The 18,155-nt window shown below is 39.8% G+C and overlaps 3 protein-coding genes and 1 pseudogene across 5 annotated transcripts; 3 read left to right on the top strand and 1 right to left on the bottom strand.

The window, feature by feature from the left end:
• The first annotated feature begins 24 nt into the window (after positions 1-24).
• Positions 25-2,329, top strand: LOC106431739 (probable mitochondrial import inner membrane translocase subunit TIM21). Of its 2 annotated transcripts, XM_048769882.1 has the most exons (9): positions 31-225; positions 299-408; positions 818-883; positions 970-988; positions 1,064-1,191; positions 1,349-1,527; positions 1,614-1,662; positions 1,765-1,884; positions 1,968-2,329. In XM_048769882.1, the coding sequence occupies exons 2-9, from the start codon at positions 304-306 to the stop codon at positions 2,124-2,126; spliced, it is 825 nt and encodes a 274-aa protein (XP_048625839.1). In that variant the 5' UTR covers positions 31-225; positions 299-303; the 3' UTR covers positions 2,127-2,329. The 2 variants fall into 2 exon arrangements, with proteins under 2 accessions (XP_048625838.1, XP_048625839.1); XM_048769881.1 differs by having other exon boundaries at positions 25-225; positions 970-1,191.
• On the bottom strand, positions 2,304-5,156 carry LOC106431737 (cationic amino acid transporter 9, chloroplastic). Of its 2 annotated transcripts, none has more exons than XM_048769878.1 (8): positions 4,845-5,156; positions 4,339-4,748; positions 4,094-4,270; positions 3,767-3,991; positions 3,483-3,659; positions 3,149-3,385; positions 2,718-2,813; positions 2,304-2,639 (listed from the first exon to the last, which is right to left on the bottom strand). In XM_048769878.1, the coding sequence occupies exons 1-8, from the start codon at positions 5,092-5,094 to the stop codon at positions 2,499-2,501; spliced, it is 1,713 nt and encodes a 570-aa protein (XP_048625835.1). In that variant the 5' UTR covers positions 5,095-5,156; the 3' UTR covers positions 2,304-2,498. The 2 variants fall into 2 exon arrangements, with proteins under 2 accessions (XP_048625835.1, XP_048625836.1); XM_048769879.1 differs by having other exon boundaries at positions 2,608-2,639; positions 2,718-2,829; positions 4,845-5,142.
• Positions 5,157-5,715: 559 nt separating this feature from the next.
• LOC125593345 lies at positions 5,716-12,723 on the top strand (annotated as a pseudogene).
• Positions 12,724-14,248: 1,525 nt separating this feature from the next.
• On the top strand, positions 14,249-15,649 carry LOC106350690 (putative F-box protein At4g22180). Its single transcript, XM_048768940.1, has one exon. The coding sequence runs from the start codon at positions 14,298-14,300 to the stop codon at positions 15,165-15,167; it is 870 nt and encodes a 289-aa protein (XP_048624897.1). The 5' UTR covers positions 14,249-14,297; the 3' UTR covers positions 15,168-15,649.
• The last annotated feature ends 2,506 nt before the right edge of the window (positions 15,650-18,155 follow it).

Below are 18,155 nucleotides of genomic sequence, written 5' to 3'. Positions count from 1 at the left end.
AATTTAGGATTTTGTCTGTATTATTTACTCAAGAATAACTAACTATTTTCGAAGCATCAATTGGTATTGGATTGAATTTTATTGGGGGAAATGTGATAGGGCCCAGAAGGAAATTGAGAGCCCAGGCCTAATGTTGAGCCCACATTACTTACGTGTCACGTGTTGACGGTAAAACCCCAGAAGCGGCTTCGCTCGCCGTGCTGCGCAACCCCAAGCAGAGAGGAGGTAGGTTTTAAGGCTTCCTTCTTTATCCCCCCGGCGGCTCCTAAGTTTTCATTCTATTATTTTGTTGGATCAGAGATTATGATGAGCTTCCTAAGGAGATCCATCGGCAGCCTTTCCAAATCGAAACTGGCTTCGACCGTCCCGTTTTCCTCCGCTTCACATCCTTATGCAATCCGAAAATCGGTTTGTCCTTTTCTCCTTAGCACTTTGTCCAGAGAAACTAGCATAGAGAGAGAGTGGACTTTCAGCTATTGATTCTTCCTCTTCTACATAGTGATGAATTGTTTGTCTTTTGTTTAATAAATAGAAACGAAGGAAACTTAGCTTGAACAAATTTATTTTCTTCTAATCCTGCTCGAGTTCCCAACATCAAATACACTTACCATGATGTGAATGCTTGCTTTTCTGGTCCTGCTTTGATCTCTACAGTGACAAACAAACACCTTCTTCTGTTGCTTTTTATTATTAATTATGAGTTTTAAGTTATTATGAATCCCTCGAGAAACACTTGTTCATTTCTTTGCAGCATCCCTTATTCATACTCTATGCTTGTTTCTCTTCCCTTTTAATTGTTTCTTCTTTCCGGGTGCAGTTGATAACCCTTGCACAAACAGGAGCATCAAGGCAAGCCATTCCCGATTCTGGTCTCATGAGCCTGGTAAGATGTTTAGGGTTTAATAACTTCCCTATTGGCCATCATAGCTGCTAGTTTCATAGCTCTTATCGTGTTTTTCCCTTATGCAGGTCTCAAATGGAGCTAAGGGTCAGCAAAATATTAATGTGAAATTTCAAATCCCAGGGTTGTATAGTGGTTGTTCTGACGATGATCTGTTTGCAGGACTGTTGTTTGGCTTTCGGAATCCCCAACGTATGGAATCTTGTCCAGTGAACATCAGGCCCTCTTGCTTGTTGTCTAGATCTTTTGCCTCGAGAACTTCTAAAGAACCTGGGAAACATCAGAATAAGGTGTTTATAAGAATATGCTTCTGACCTCCTTGTTCCACCTTTTAAATCTCTCTTCCTTTCTTTGCTGGCCCCAATGAGACAACTTATGTCAAATATTACTTGCCGTGTCATAGACATTAATGCTTCTCTGCCGATCCTTTGCAAAAATGTTCTACAGGCTAAGAAAGAGGTGGTGACTGTGGAGGATCCTTTTGATTCTCCGACGTACCATATCCCGGAGAAGCCGGTAACCTTTACAGAAGGTGCTTCCTACAGTTTTGTTATTCTGGCCGGGCTTGCGGTCGCTGGGGCTTCTGGGTACGCTGTCTTTAAAGAGCTCATATTTCAACCAAAAGAGTGAGGCTTCAGAACTCTAGGTTGCTTTATATTCATTCTCTGCTGATACTTGGGGAATCTGAAGACTCTGTATTTGTATTGTATAGGTACAAGGTCTTTGACAAAGCGTTGAAGAGAATTCAAGATGACGGTCAGGTAATAAGAAACCATACATTGATGATCATATATGTGGTGTGTTAAGCCAAAACATTTGGAGATTAAAAGCGCAACGTTACTGTGATTGACTTGTATGTTTAGGTGAGGGTAAGGATTGGATCCCCCATCACAGGCTACGGACAAGAAACCAGAAACCGAGCTGCTCGCCAACGTATACCTAACAGAGTATTTACAGATGAAGACGGAGTCGAGCATGTGGAGGTAATTTTATTCTTCTGCCCATTAAATTCTCTATAGAAAAGCTAAGGGAAACTTAATCAAAATTGAACATGCTTGCTTTTTAGGTAAACTTCTTCATCCGTGGGCCTCGCGGAGCCGGGAAAGTGTACACAGAGATGTTTAAAGACAAGGCAGATAAGGAATGGAAATACACATACCTGATCGTAGATATTTTAGCTCCCTCCCCAGCCAAACTGATGCTGGAGTCCTACTTGCCCGCCTAGACACAACTCTCTTATATCTATTTTATTGTGATTCAGTTTGGTCCAGTAAACACTCATAAAAGGCTAGATTGTTTTATCAGTTAAGCGTTATTGAGAACAACGAGTGTGACAGTTTTACACTTGTGCTTTAGTTTTATCATCAATTCTGGGATCAGACATCTGTTGCACTAGCATTGCTAAATTGAAACACATAAGTTTTCATATATTAACTTACATAATTTTTACGAGCATCCTCAATTTTTTTCAATTTACAATATCTAAATAACTAATCCCATTCAATCTTGCACACTGTTTTTGTCTCTCACACAACGCAGTAATTCTATCACCTACTCAATAGAGGATTCGCGTAGTGGAAGCAAACACTCTTAGCTTTTACCCAGAGTCACTTTCACTTTCAGGTGCCCTCTGATAAATCAAGGTGCTTGCATCGGCATGGTACTGTCCATACAAGGCATAAACCGCAGTTGCAAGCACACTCACAACAACAAATCTTATCCATGCTTCATAATGCAACTGCAAAAGTAGCACAAGCTCAGAGTTTAAATCATATTATAAGTTCAAGCAAGGCATTAATACAAAAGCAGGTGTTACCTGCGCAAATAAGAAGATGTTAAAGAAAATGCAGACGCATGGCACAATGGGCACACCAGGACAGCAAAACCCCGAACCAAGAGACTGAGCATAAGCCTGTGGAAGCGAAAAGCTGAGGGTGTTAACATGGATAATTGCTAGTCAGGCATTTGTAGAGAAAACCACTAAGGTATATTTTGACTGCATCGCTATCTCATTTCTAACTGCTGCTACCAGACTTGTCTAAAAAGAAGAGTGCCAAAGTTGAATCAATTGCCAACGACTTTTAAAGTATCACCGTGGAGTTCCAAGTGCCAGACCATACTACTTTTGGTTTCTATGTGTTGTTGTAGGAATACTTAATATTAGCTTCTCAACTCCAGCATTGATTTAATTATTTTGGCGCAATGTAAGTAAGAAGAGAGTATTTGCTTATGCTCAAGGCTACTTACTCGACGATAATGGAGAACTGCTGAAGCACTAACTGCCACACCTACTGAGAGAAGAAGAAATATAACTGAAGCACTAAAACGGTAAAATACGCCAGCACCAAAACCACTGCATGCAATTATAACAAGGCAAATGACGCCTTCATGCCAACTTGATGTCCATCGATTGGACGACTCCCTTTCTTTCTTATCGTTCAATCTCAAAGCTACAACACAAGCTGCAACGACTGAATACCCAGTCTGAAACAATGGAAAACCAAAATCAGTGAAAAGGAGAAGTGCGATCCAAAAACCAAAAGGGTATATAATAAAAAAAAGAGTTAAGACCTTGACGTACCAATGTACCAACTGACAGAATATGAGAAAGGCTATGCACATTAAAGATGCCAGCTAAAACAGCAGCAACAATGCCACACCAGATTTGAGAATGAAGAGGTGTATGAAGAGTTGGGTGTATTCTGGAAAAGAATGAGGGCAACAGACCATCCCTTCCTAGCCCCAGATACAACCTGGACTGTTTTGTGGAAAATATCATCAGAGATACCTTGTTTAGTATGAGAACAAGTGACTGAATCAAAGATACCACTAAAAAAATCCAGGTACATATATATATATATTAACCTGAACATAAAGACCAACAAGCAGAGTAGTTGTGAGTCCAGCAACAGCACCAATACTGATTAAGACTGAGACGAACTTCATACCCTTTGATGAAAAGGCTTCGGCTAAAGGAGCATCTTCGCTGAGGAGATTAAAAGGGACCATCCCAGTGAGCACTAAACAGACTCCAATATACAAGGAGATACATACAAGAAGGCTCCCCATAATTCCGATTGGGAGGTCGCGCTGAGAATGAATGGGTAGGAATGAATGAAACAGTGACACTGCGTGTGCTAATAATAATAATCGTATCATTGGAAAAACATAATATATAATATTGGGCAAGACCTGAGGGTTGTTGGATTCTTCAGCAGAATTAGCAACAGCGTCAAATCCAACATAAGAAAAGAAGACTACAGTAGCTCCAGTGAGTACAGCTTTAAAACCATTAGGGGCGAAAGGGGACCAATTTGCTACATCAATATCAAAAGCTCCGGCACAAATAACAACGAGAACGATAACGACCTAGACAAGAATCAATCAAAATGAATCACCTTGAGGTAAAAAATGGGAAAGAAAGTGTGAAGACAGACCTTGGTAGCAGTCATGACGGAGTTTACAGCGGAAGATTCTCGCACACCCTGGCATAGAACAAGGGTGAGGAGCGCAAGTAAAATGGGAGCCAAAATATTGAAAGAGAGAAAGCCTCCGAACAACTCTTGGCCGCTTCCAATCCAGAGAGGAATACAGCCCTTGAAAGCTGGAAAAAGCTCAAGCAGCGCAACCGCATAGCTTGCCAAGCTACGAGAGATACTAGCCGCCCCAATATGATAGTCAAGCATGAGCTGAACGAAAACGAGAAAAGCGGTGATCTCGTTGAAAGCTGAATACGAGTACATGTAAGCTCCCCCAACAACAGCAGGGAAACGAGATGCAAGTTCTGCGTAACAGAGAGCGTTCAACACGCACGATGCTCCCGCTAGCAAGAAGCTGATCGTCACTCCTACAGTCAGGTATGTATATATATATAATCAATCATTTGGATTGTCCCCCCCTCCCTAAACCAAATCTATTTATGATGATAAATTCCCCAACTGACCGGGTCCAGCATCGCGAGCGACGGTTCCCGTAACTACGAAGACGCCGGCGCCGATGGAAGCGCCGATACCCAACAGTATGAGGTCGCAGAGGCCGAGGCGACGAACTAAAGAGTCGCCGGAGGTGGAGCGAACGGCAGTCTCCAAGGACGGAGGAGCCAATGATTTAAATCGGCGAGCTGAAGTACACAACTGGGAGAACCATGTGGCGGAGGAGAAGCGTTCTGTGCTGGAACCTTGGTGGCCTCCCATGGAATCTCGACTTGAGATCGAATTGGGGACACGATGAAATGAAATGCCAGATCGATCGAGATTATCTCGAGAATCCACTTATATCATCTATTGGGCCAAATACAGAGCCCAATAAAATCAGCGAGCCCAAGAATCCTGTTTATCGAAAGGGAGAACCAGTTTGGTTGATCAATGGCCGAAAGAACAAATCAAATTATCGGATACAGCAAACACATGAAAGGCAATTTATCACTAGACTCCATGAAAACCAAATTATTTCAAACAACACAGGCTGAAAGTTGTCAGTTTTTGTATCGGATAAACTAGTTTATAGAAGAAAACTAAATCTTAAATGAACTACTGTTTGTATAAGAAATATAAAAAAGGCCTCGTGGTGCCATGCAAAAAAATACCATTCATCGATCAAAGATTCATTTGCCTATTTTTATATTTGGCACAATGATTAAATAGAAAAGAACATCGAGTAAAACGTGACGAGTTCAGCGTTTCCAAGCAACTGCAGATTTATAATAATGATATCAAAGTACAGGCGGGTGTATATTATATATATATATAATATATCTATCTTCTCCCAGCAAAACCTGAAATCCAAAACATCAGAGCGCAGTAAAAGTGAAGAAAATGGAGGGAGAGCTCAGTTGGGATAACGGCTCAGCAGTTCTGGATTGGATTCGTCGGCAATTGCTGGAGGACGATGATATCGATCTGACAGCTTCAAGATCTCTAGCCACAGATTCATCGTCCTCGTCGTCGTCTGTGCCGCCAAGGAGAGGAGCCACTTACAAAGGCGTCAGGAGAAGACCATGGGGGAAATACGCAGCGGAGATAAGAGATCCCAGCAAGAACGGAACCAGAATGTGGTTGGGGACCTACGAGACCCCTGAGGAGGCGGCCGTGGCGTATGACCAGGCAGCTTTCAAGATGCGAGGCTCCAAGGCTATGCTTAACTTTCCTCACCTTATCAGCAGCGCACAAGAGGCACAGGCAGTCAAGGTGTCTAATTGTGGTAACAAACGCCAGCGTTCGCAGGAGCCCAATTCTCCGGTAGTGCCTAAAAGGCGAAACAACATCAACATAATTAACCAAACGGCTAGACTTCCTTCCCTCGGATTAAAGTCTGTATTTAAAAATACCTACAATGAGTTTATGAGACTCTAATACCTTTTTTTTTCTTTCTTTTTTATCTTGTTTTGTCCAATCCAAATTACAATCCATATTTTGCTTTTTTACTATTTCACTACTACGAGCTTATGCATCTTAATTAGCAGATAAATAGTGAGTTCCGGGGAATGTTACAAATTAACTTACCTCTTAGGTCTGCTTGGCTCTTCTTCATAGTCTATCACTCTATTTGGTTCACCAAATATCTCTTCGTGCCCTCTCAGTTCAACTACAGCCTGCACACAGTGTAAGTAAGACTACGTAGAAAATAACATTTCCCGTTGTTCTAGTCATAAATAGTCTCCATTGTCAAATATCATCATATGTGATCCCCAAGCATAAAAAAAAAATCCAAACTACTAGATGCTCTCTTGGGTAAGAAGACTACATGTTTCTAGTTTACATTTAGGATTCTTTCCTTATGTGAAAGCACATGATTCTAGCTTCGTGCCATTCCAAAATACAATCAGAACTATGTCCATCCGAGGGCCACAAACTGTAAAACAAACAGCTAACTTGCCTATAAATCGAACCGTCAGATCTTCTGATGTGCTCAACCTAAGCATCAAATTATGTTCGTGAAAAGGACGCTCACATAAGATCTCAAGCAAGCGTACGCCATTGATAAAAACACATTATTCTAATGTCAAATTTGAGTTCTTCTGAGAATCGTACTGTTAGTAAAGTTAAGGAGATATGGAAATATTAAGAAGATAACCCTCACGAATGATGTTGAAGGTATATTTTCGACCTTGGCTTCAGTACACCACTGGTTGGAAAGAGTGATCATCATCAACTAGTACTACGCTGTAAATGACTTTGAATCAGCTTGGCAAAGATCCTTTTTACAAGAAAAATAAGAAACTGAATAAAGTAATTGTCACTAAAATTGCTGGGCCATGTGCAGTAAAAAAAAACTATATTTTTCGATTTATCTTGAAATTTATGGGTTAATTAATAAACTCTACGAAAAGATCAAAAAAACAAAATTCTGATAAATGCTACTATATATACTGAAGTTTAGCCTCTTAAGTATTGTGTAAAAAATACATAACCACATTCTACATTCGAGCTAATAATAAATCACTAAAACCAACCACAACGACTAAAGCCAGCCTTTGTATTTCACCACCGAATCCCTACCTTCCTATGTTTTTATTATATGAAGGGAATAGTGTTAAAAAGAAGAGACATCATATTTATTTGAAGACAATTACAACATTGGGCTGCAACGTAAATGGGCCGAAAGAGCCGCAGACATTAGAAGGCTCAGCGAGACGACGGCAACCCCTTTTCAGATTCTCACTTCATCTACTCCCAGCTTCCGCCGGCGTGACATGTAGCTCAATCAATTCCCTGTTTCAGGACCCGACTCCTCATTCTTATTGAACCATAATCTCTTATCATTTCTCTTAGAAAGTGGATTTAGGCAGCTGGGGATCCAGCTGCTCCCAGAAGAAATCGGGTCGGAGCGTATTCAGAAGATAATTGATGATATGGTTAAAGTAATGAGATTAGCTCCTGGAGTTGGCCTTGGCCTTGCTGCTCCTCAGATTGGTGTCCCCTTAAGAGCCTCATCATGGTCTTCTTCTTTTGAAAGAGGAATGATTAAACCGGTTTTCGTGGTGATGATTCAGATTATTGTTTTGGAAGAGGAGACTTCTGCTCAAAACAGGCGTCTCTTTGATCTCATGGTAATAAACATTTAGTCATTGGAGTTGTTAAAAATTAGTAGGGAGTTAACTTTTGCGTGTTAGGTAATGGTGAATCCGGAGCTTAAAGCGAGTAACTTGGGAAAACAAGGCAAACGCTGATTCTCAGAAACACAAAACCTTGTGGACAAGGTTGTTCGAGAGGGGAAGATTATATGATACAGGAACAGCTATCAACCCACACGTCAGCTAAGTGAGAGACTACAAGTCGCTCCTCCTTTCCCCGAAACTCATCATCTTTTCCACTGGTCGCTGTTTCCTCTCTATCTCCGCAACTGCCGCAAAACCTACAGCGACCAGGTGGAGAGAGAAGCATGAGTTTGCTGAAAGCGATTCAATTCCCATCCTAAGGAGGCCGAAAAGTACATTCAGATGGTGAAGGAACAACAAGAGAGGGGTCTGCAGAAGCTCAAAGGAGGTTCAGACGGTGGTTTCAGCTACAAGCTTGACCCTTACACTCTCCTTTCCGGTGATTATGTTGTGCACAAGAAGGTTGGCGTTGGCCGTTTTGTCGGCATTTAGTTCCATGTCCTCGAATATGTCTTTATAGAGTATGCAGACGGCATGGCTAAGCTTCCCCTCAAGCAGGCCTCCCGTCTCCTCTTCCGATACAACCTGTAACGTTCTCTCTCTTCCTCCCTGTCTCCGTCTCTTGTTCTATGTTGACGCCCATATTTGTCTTCTGTTTCAGTCCTAATGAGTCCAAACGGCCTCGGACTTTAAGTCGGCTGAGTGACACTAGTGTTTGGGAAAGAAGAAAGACCAAAGGCAAAGTCGCTATTCAGAAAATGGTTGTTGACTTGACGGAGCTCATCTTCATAGGCTTAGACAGAAGAGATTTCCCTATCCAAAAAACCCTACCATGGCTGCTCAATTTCCTTATAACGCTACACCTGACCAGAAGCAGGTCTTGCTGCTTTCTCTTTACTACTTCTCATCAATTCATATTCCTTCCCCTGAACCTGACTTCTTCTACCTTGCAGGCTTTCCTTGATGTTGACAAGGATTTGACTGAGAGAGAAACACCTATGGACCGATTCATATGTGGAGACGTTGGATTTGGTAAAACTGAGGTTGCTCTACGTGCCATCTTTTGTGTGGTCTCAGCTGGCAGACAAGCTATGGTTTTAGCACCCACTATTGTATTGGCCAAGCAACATTACGATGTCATCTCTGAGCAGTTTGCCTTTTATCCCCAAATTAAAGTCGGTCTTTTAAGTCGGTTTCAGGTATTCAGACCACTGTTTTTTTGCCTATGAATTTGTCCCAAGCAAAACGGGTAATTTGACCATAGTCACATGTTCGACATTGTGCAGACCAAAGCAGAGAAGGAGGCGTATTTGGAAATGATAAAACACGGTCATCTCAATATCATTGTAGGTACTCACTCCCTTCTCGGAAGCCGTGTTGTGTACAGCAATCTAGGCCTTCTTGTCGTCGATGAGGAACATGTAGGTAGGTTGTGTTCTAATTCATTGAAAAATATAGTCATCCCATGGTCTCTCTAAGATTCTTGGGTTAGTTTATGGAATCTCTCTTTTTACTTTACAGAGATTTGGGGTCAAGCCGAAAGAAAAGATTGCATCTTTCAAAACGTCAGTGGATGTGCTTACCCTCTCCGCAACACCCATACCAAGGACATTATACTTAACTTTGACTGGATTCCGGGATGCCAGGTGGTGACAGGATGTGTTTCAATTAATAAGCTAACTGATTGAATATGATGAGACTAATGACCCCCTTTGTCCCCCCCCCCCCCCTGTTTTAGTTTAATCTCCACACCACCTCCGGAGAGGATTCCAATAAAAACCCATCTTTCACCATTCCTTAAAGGAAAAGGTTATCAAAGCAAGAAAAAATGAGCTGAATCGTGGTGGCCAAGTTTTCTATGTCTTGCCTCGGATTAAAGGTAAAATGCACCATAAGCGGTTGACTTTATCGATATTATCTCTTAGTATGACTACCTCTGGTCTTGGTCAACTTAGACACAAGTAGAATCAGAAACTTTTTGGCCATACATTTTTCATTTTCGGTTTACCACTTTCAATTTTCTTATCAATCAGGACTAGAGGAAGTGATGGATTTTCTTGAAGAAGCATTTCCAAATATGCTAAGGCACATGAGAAGGTATGTTATGGCCTTTTGTTGCACTACTCGACATTTGGGTGCTCCTCATTCATAACATATATCACATTTAATGGAAATTCTCCTAACAAATGATGTTGCCGTATCTTTGATTATCCTGCTACGCTGATGTATTCACAGCCATACTCAAAACAACTAGAGGAAACCATGGAGAGATTTGCGCAAGGAAAGATCAAAATCCTCATATGCACATTGTTGAAAGCGGACTTGATATTCAAAATTCAAATACCATAAATGTTCAACAATTTGGGCTCGCTCAGTTATACCAGGTGCCAAAGTTATTTCTTAAACGTTGCTATTGCAGTTAGCCTGGAAAAGAGCTTCTTAGATATCTTCTCTTGGTTGGTTGTTGTCAACAGTTGCATGGAAGGGTTGGCCGGGCTGATAAAGAAGCTCAAGCCTACCTGTTTTATCCTGATAAATCGCTTCTCTCTGATCAAGCACTGGTATTGGGGGTGATTTTATTTGTTCTATTCCCTTGGCAGACTGGTATGTAATGTACAAGCTAACTGTGCAGGAAAGGCTTAGTGCTCTTGAAGAGTGTCGTCAGCTTGGACAAGGTTTCCAACTTGCGGAGAAAGGCATGGGTATAAGAGGCTTTGGGACAATTTTTTGTGAACAACAGACAGGAGATGTTGGAAATGTTGGGATCGATCTCTTCTTTGAAATGCTTTTTGAGAGTCTATCCAAGGTATTTTATGACTAAGGCCTCCTTCTACATATTTCTGTCTAATCATTGACACTGTTGAGCATTTTGTTTTTCCAATTTTTTTTTTTGTTTTTAATTGGGCTTTGGTTATTGACTTATGAGTCAAATTTTTTTGTTGTTTCTAGGTGGAGGAACTCCGTATTTTTTCGGTTCCATATAATCAGGTGAAGGTAGTTTCTATTTTGAACTTGTAAGAACGGTTAAATAATTTAGATTAAAAGAAGTGACACATGATCAGGATATTTCCAGTGTCTGTTGTTTGTGCACGACTAAGGGGAGAAGTTAAATCCTCAATGCAGTTGTTATGCGTCGAACTGTAGCAGTTAACGGGCTTGTAATTCTTTTTATCTTCTCTGTATTCCAGATTGACATAAATATAAATCCTCGGCTTCCGTCCGAGTATGTAAATTACCAGGAAAATCCGATGGAGATCATCAATGAAGCCGAGAAAGATATGTGGAGGGCTTTACATGGGATATGTGCAGGCGGAACTTTTGTTGGAGCTACCAAGAGAACAGTTACTGAACTGGATGTTCCAGTGCTTGTCAGAACTGCATGCATCACTCCCTGCTCTTATCCATGTATACCGATCTTCAGAGTACCACAAGCAAGTTAGGGGAGAAGTTTGTTAAACAGGTTAGATGTCTTATGAGTTATGACGATGATCAAAGAGAGTGATGACTGTCTTTATGATTTTCACTAAACCATTGTTGCAATGGAACAAATGTTTTTCGGATATTAGTAACTGTTTAATATTAGGTGCATACATTCGTTTTCGTACGTCATTTCCTATTTATTCTGTTGTTTTTGTTTTGTTGCTACAGCTCAAGGACAATCGCACTATATACGAAAGTTATGTTCCGATGAAATACAAACGGTATTACAAGAGGATGGCAAAGTAAGTTATTTTAATTTCTCATTAAGTCCTCTAAGCCATAATTGGTTTGATCTATAAAATTTTCTCAGTTTCAAATTCAAAATTACATGAATGACAGACTTGGAGAATGGGGAGACCATATTACCCTACAACCTGCGGCAGATAGGGTAAATTTTCTTTGTCTCAGTTTTCACAGCACTTGTATTAATAGTTAAAATGTACCTAAATAATGATCTTTCCTTTGTTCTCGTATCACCTGCTCTAGTTCTGTTGAGTGTTTTTTTCCTCTAGGTAGTCTTCTTCATGTCCTTTATTTCATATGGATGTTACATGAAATAGGTAACACTTTAACACATCTTCGAGAAGCCATGTAAAGTAACCGCTGACTTTTGTGGCATTGGGCACTGTTTTCTTTACCTTTTTCTTACAATTTTTTCCATTGCATCTCCCTTGAATAGTTTGCAGCAACCATATGGCTGCTGACATCCTTCATAGACACTTGTTTCATTGAAATCATGCCTCAAGACCAAGCACCTAAACGTGGTGAGACTCCAGAATATATTTCCTTTATCCTTCACTCATCGCTACTTGATCTGAAGTAGCATCTGGAAAATGCACTCTTACAAATTTGTGGCTTTATATGTTGGGAATGGTGCAGAGTGTGGTTAAGTTTCTGGTCAGAGGTGCATTATAACTCTTTATACGACATTGAAGGTTTGTCTTGTGTTTACGAAGTGTAACAAAATGGTGGCTTTGTGCTTGAGGATACTGATTATGATCTTCTTTCTGAGTGCAGCGGTTCCAGGTTCAGCAGAAGCCAAAGAGAAAACATTGGTTGTTCTAGAAAGCAAGCCTCTCACATGGACAACATCTTCGTATTATTTTCTCAGTATTGTGCATAAGCCAACAGTTTCAGACGCCTTAACTCTTCCTTCATACTTGTATATACACGAACTAGCTTGAGCTACAACATTTTGAAGCCAAACAGAATATTACCCTATATATATATATATATATTTTTTTTTTTTTTTTTAGTCTTGGTACAAATTTCTATTCCTGAAGCATAAACAAATACTTATGCACAACACTGGACGCTTAAACGAATCATCTCAGGGATTTGCTGGCCCATTTTGAATGCTCGTCAGCATCCATAGTGCACATTTGAAAAATGACACGATTACTTCCACTTGACCAAGTGGTTTAAGTGCAAATAATTTGTCCTATTTGCAACCATCCATTCTCTGGTGCTTTCTATGTAGATTGCCTCCCAAACAACTGCAACCAACTTCACGCTCCAACTGAGAATACATAAGACCTACTGTCAATTAACACAACAATTTGACATCAAATTGAAACAAAAGCATATGTACATGGACTCCAGCAATGTCAGGTCGACAAAACAAGAAATACTCATATAGTCAGTCCAACTATCTTAGACTAGATATATGATATTATGATTTCACAAAAAAATGCACCGGACCTTGTAATCTTGTTTAGTTTTGACTAGCACTGGCAGTAATTTGTCTCTCTAAACTCTAAATATTACAATGCCAAAAATAATAAAGTAGGTAGTGACCAACTAACAAGCATATGAAAAACTGATAGTCACAGGAAGCTTACATTCGGGAAAGATGGATCTCTTCAAAGAGAAACGATCTGCTTTGTTGATATTAATATTATCTAGAAATTATATATTTAGGTATGTTGTTTGGGTTAGCACTTTGTTTAGATACGAATAGTTAAACGTAGCAGAAAGTTATACAAATATTATTGAAACATTTTGAAACATTTATCCATAATAACCCTATTCCCTTATACCCCTAAATTCCCAATACCCCAAATCATTCCCACTACCCCTACTAATCTCAAATATTCTAAATCTCATATATTCCTAATCTCAAATACCCCCATAATCCTAGGGTTTAGGGTTTAGGGTTTAGGGTTTAAGGTTTAGGGTTTAGCGAATTGTTAATTAATTCAACAAGATATTGATTAATTAAACTTTACTCTGTATCCAAATCTTTTAATTCAATGGTTGTACTGAATACATGTGTAGACAATTTACAGTAGAAGACATCAACTTTGCCGAGATATTTATAGCTTCATCTGCCAATATAAAAAAAATGCATATGAGGACATAATAACCGGCTAAGGAAAATTTGAAAAAAGTATCAAGTTACATGTCGAGGTTAATCTAGTCTTGTTACGCATGCCACCGTTTAGGTTCACAAATTATTTTAAAACAATGCACACTTCCGTAATTTCGTCTCCAAATTTGTATATTCACCTAAATAGCCCTTTTAAATAATATATATTCACAACTATGTAAAAATATTTATTAAATACGCCAATCCGTTAACCGCAGACATAATCTGATAAAACCCGTAATTCGCATGGACCGTGAAACTCACGGACCTAATATTTATGTGTCCGGCATAGTACTCTTTGGGCCAGACCAGCGGATCTTAGGCCCGCTTGACACCTCTACGGCTTAGGGTAATGGGCTCGAACCCATTTTAAACAGAATCTATTGTGACCCTAATTTAACAACCCCTGCAAAAACAAACAGTCGGGGTGGTTTCAGGGTATCGCATTCTCGATGAAGCTGCTGCATAAACCTAATTCTTACAAGTTACAGAGACGAGGAGATAAATCCAAATCCTGGTCCGAGCTTCCTCAAGATCTCATAAATTCAGTGTTGGAACGCCTTGACTTTGCTGATTCTCGACGAGCTGAATCCGTATGTTCGTCTTGGTACTCTGCTGCGAAACGATGTGTGGCGAAAAAGCAGATCCCTTGGCTGATTCTCTTGCCCGACGAAGACGACAAGATCAACAACCATTGGTGCAAGCTGTTCAATCCCGGGGAAAAGGACAAGCTTTACAAAATCCGAGATGAGGATGTTGAATTCGCAAACAGTTATTGCTTAGCAACATATGGTAATTGGCTCTTTATGGTCGCTTATTGGTATAATCTCTACCTTTTGAATATATTTACCCATGAGAGGATTGATTTACCTCCGGTGGAGTCGCAACTAGGAACGACAAAGCTGGAGCGAACCTTAAAAGGTTGGTTTTGTATTTCGAATGGTCATCGCAAAAGGAATCACAAAGATATTATTATAGTATCACCTGTGTTTTGGATTGACGAACACACCAAAGAATACCTAGTTTTGTGGGGATTTGGCGAATGGTGTGTTCCTTATTCCAAGAAAGGAGATACGTTCTGGAATCAGATTCAAATTCCCGTAGATTATGGTTGTTCTCACTTGGTTTACAAAGATCAAAAGCTTTACTACCTCCTAAAGGACTACATTGGTAGTAATGGTTTTATCAAAATATTCGACTTCTCCGGAGAGATTCCGCGAGAGACCTTTCAGTGTGGTGGTGTTCCAGGCAACATCTCTTCACTTGAGGATTACCAATGCGAAACTTGTAGTCACAGTAACAGGAGATGTCCTCTATGTTGAAAACTGGGCAACACTTTTCACTTCACTCTGGTCCTTCCGCGTCTACAAGGTTTATTCATCAGGTTTGTTTAACAAGTATGAACAGGTTGATTCTTTGGGCAACGAGGCAATGCTTTTTGATCTAGGCATCACTGTGCTCGCTAATGATTACATTGTGGGTGGTTTTAAGAGAAATTCCATCTACTACAAGACTACTTGTCATGAAAAGAACACTACTCAAATTTGTCTCTTCAATTTCGAGACAAAGGAGATGGAGCCGCTGCACAAGTTTGATTGTTCGTCCCATGAACAACTCGCAAGATCTCTATGGTTCCTACCAAGTTTCAAGCAGACATAATTCATCTCAACTACTGTATGTTGTTTTATTTTTCTTTGGTTTCCTAAAATCCTCTGCTATAACATCACAACTGCTATGGTGTCATCTGGTTTGGTTAATGACTTCCCTAATTATTATAATATATAATAAAAATCTATTTTGGTTATTGGGTAAGTTTCGGTGAGGAGATAAATGTGCTACATAAAGCATATACTGAAATGAGATGAATTAAATAATTAACCGGATCCCAAAATATCAGCCTAGATGAAACGAATGGTATACGTTATGTGAAACTTCTCTCGCTCGCTTTTAAGAGATTCTTGATTAGTCTATTTCCTTCATGCCAGTGTCTACGAATTATGGATGAAATGATAAAAATGATAACCCTGACATACAAATGATAAAACTCAGAGGCAGTTAAGTAACCTTGAACAATGTCCTTGTAAAAAACTCATGCCATTAGAAACGTCTCCACCATCAATTGTGTAATGGTGATGCATATTCTCTAGCTAAATCAGCTTTTGTTTGTTTAAACAGTTTCTCCCTTAGTGGAGTTTGAAGGTTTAAAATCTCTAATTGAATACACCCCCTTAATGTGTATGGTGTGGATCATTGTTGTTTAATATCACAAGTGCTATAACATTCGCACAATTGCTTCCTTTTCTTAATGTTATATTGTGCTTTAGTTGGTATCTTGTTCTTGGTATCTTTGAGGTAATTTTGGTTAGATCTTATGCTTTAGTTTTAGTTTTCGATACAAGAACATACTGCACAAAGAGATCATCAGTGACAGTAATTGTGAGGTTTTAACCTCCTTAACTCAAGCTTTATGTCTCACAAGCACACAACTACTAGTCTTGAAGCTTAAGAACTGACTTGAAGAATGTAGAACAGAGACCAACAAACTGAAACAGAAAGTGATGCAGAGACGGAGAAGTGTTTAACAATGGAGATGCAGAGAATATGAATATGATGCAGATCTGTTAAAGAAGAAGGATGCAGAGCTGGAAAAATAAAGGGAGCACACAAGATTTAACGAGTTCGGAACCTACATCTCGCCGGGAAACCTCCCGGAAATCCACTAAACCACTTTAAGATTACAGCTTTGTTCTCTCACCCTCTCCGGTAACTTACAAAGCTCTCTCTTTCTTGTTTCTCTCTCTTTTCCCCAACCCTAGCACTCCTTCCCTCTTTCTCGTCTACTCCTAAATGAATAGAAGTAAATGAGACAAAACTTGTGGTCCCTAAACTTGGTCTCCAAGCTGGTTGTACGAACTACTCTCATTGGCTCTTTCAAGTAGGGTCGCGAACTCCATATGATAAAGCAACAATGAGAACTTTAGCTTGTGCTCAGACCCTCCATTAGAGTCTTTTCTTTTCCTTTGAAGACTTGAGACAACTGTTGCAATCAGAATTGACTCCTTCCTCTTCATATTTCTTTTGTCTAAGCCACTCAAACTCAACAGTAATGTTCATGGCAAACAAAAGAGTCGTAAAAAGTGATGATCAATAGATATCAAATAGATATCAACCAGGGCAGCCAATTTAGAAAGCCTTCTTAATCAAATATCAAGTCGAAATCCAACTAGAGATAATGGATGAGCAATTGCGATAGGCTAAAACCGGTCCTCTACACAGACAAGAGCTACGTGATCCGTGAAAGAGATCCTGTTGGGGAAATGCTGTTTGTTACGAGAGGAAATCTTATAAGTGCCACCACCAATGGAGGACGAACAGGGTTCCTCCCTCGGTGTCGTGCATCTCAAGGCAAGTGATTTATGTGGAGATCACCTTCAAACGTGAGCTTTAGATCCTCAATCTTCATCCCATTTTCAAGGACAGTTCATATTTCCTATGCATATTTGGTTGACACGTGTACAGCCCGACTCTAACGGTAAAAAATATTGTCACATGGGGCCACCTGGATTCAAGATGACAAATATTTTGATCACCGACTTTGTTTATTTTTTTTCAAATATCAACCGTTGAGATCACATCTTCCACGAATCGATATAATGCCTTCTTCTTCTATGATAAAAGCGCAGGTGATCCAATGACTAAACACCTCGCTCGATTCTAAAGAAAATTCGCAAGGTTCGATTTCCATGTACGATGACGAACATGTTCTCTGTTTCTGAAGTTTCGTCCTTTTACAGATCTTTCTTTCCTCGTTAGAGTTCCCTTCCGTCTGTTCTTCTCGATAAGGTAATGATGCTTACTTGGTCTTGTGAGTTTCGCATACTCTGTTTCTGGGTTTTGGAATTTACTCTCTGTTGTTTGTTTCTGAATCTGATTTAATCATAGATTTATCTTTCTACTAGTATTCACGTGCTTGATTTCTCTGAAGAATGATAATTCGTGAGATTTCCTTTAACCTATAATCGTTCAAACTTGTGTACATTGTTTCTTGCTTCAGTTTCCAGATTCGTAGAAATTGCCTTTACTTAAATTAAAGTTGTTCGTTCAGATTAGTGTGTGTCCTTTTTTATTACGTATGCGTATGTAAATTACAGTTTTTTTAGGGTTCTCGTGTACCTATATATACTCGGTAATCTCCCTAAACTCAAATTGAAATTCAAATAAAGATCATTACTTTTTTTGCTCTGTTTCAGGTTATGTAATCAAAAACACCGTGGTGTTACCAACTCGATGAAATATTCGACCTCTCCACA

This window comes from Brassica napus, chromosome C9 (assembly GCF_020379485.1).
Source record: "Brassica napus cultivar Da-Ae chromosome C9, Da-Ae, whole genome shotgun sequence".
Taxonomy (NCBI): domain Eukaryota; kingdom Viridiplantae; phylum Streptophyta; class Magnoliopsida; order Brassicales; family Brassicaceae; genus Brassica; species Brassica napus.
The sequence above is the reverse complement of the archived record's forward strand: the minus strand, read 5'-3'. Positions and strand labels throughout refer to the sequence as shown.

What these genes read in the sequence shown, in the direction of transcription:
- LOC106431739 (XM_048769881.1), top strand. Translation starts at nt 304, where the DNA reads ATGATGAGCTTCCTAAGGAGATCCATCGGCAGCCTTTCCAAATCGAAA. An exon ending in CTTATGCAATCCGAAAATCG is followed by an intron (nt 409 to 817) that starts GTTTGTCCTTTT and finishes TTCCGGGTGCAG; the next exon opens with TTGATAACCCTTGCACAAAC. An exon ending in GAATTCAAGATGACGGTCAG is followed by an intron (nt 1,663 to 1,764) that starts GTAATAAGAAAC and finishes TTGTATGTTTAG; the next exon opens with GTGAGGGTAAGGATTGGATC.
- LOC106431737 (XM_048769878.1), bottom strand. Translation starts at nt 5,094, where the DNA reads ATGGGAGGCCACCAAGGTTCCAGCACAGAACGCTTCTCCTCCGCCACA. An exon ending in AAGAATCCAACAACCCTCAG is followed by an intron (nt 3,992 to 4,093) that starts GTCTTGCCCAAT and finishes ATTCATTCTCAG; the next exon opens with CGCGACCTCCCAATCGGAAT. An exon ending in CAGTTCTCCATTATCGTCGA is followed by an intron (nt 2,814 to 3,148) that starts GTAAGTAGCCTT and finishes TCGCTTCCACAG; the next exon opens with GCTTATGCTCAGTCTCTTGG.
- LOC106350690 (XM_048768940.1), top strand. Translation starts at nt 14,298, where the DNA reads ATGAAGCTGCTGCATAAACCTAATTCTTACAAGTTACAGAGACGAGGA.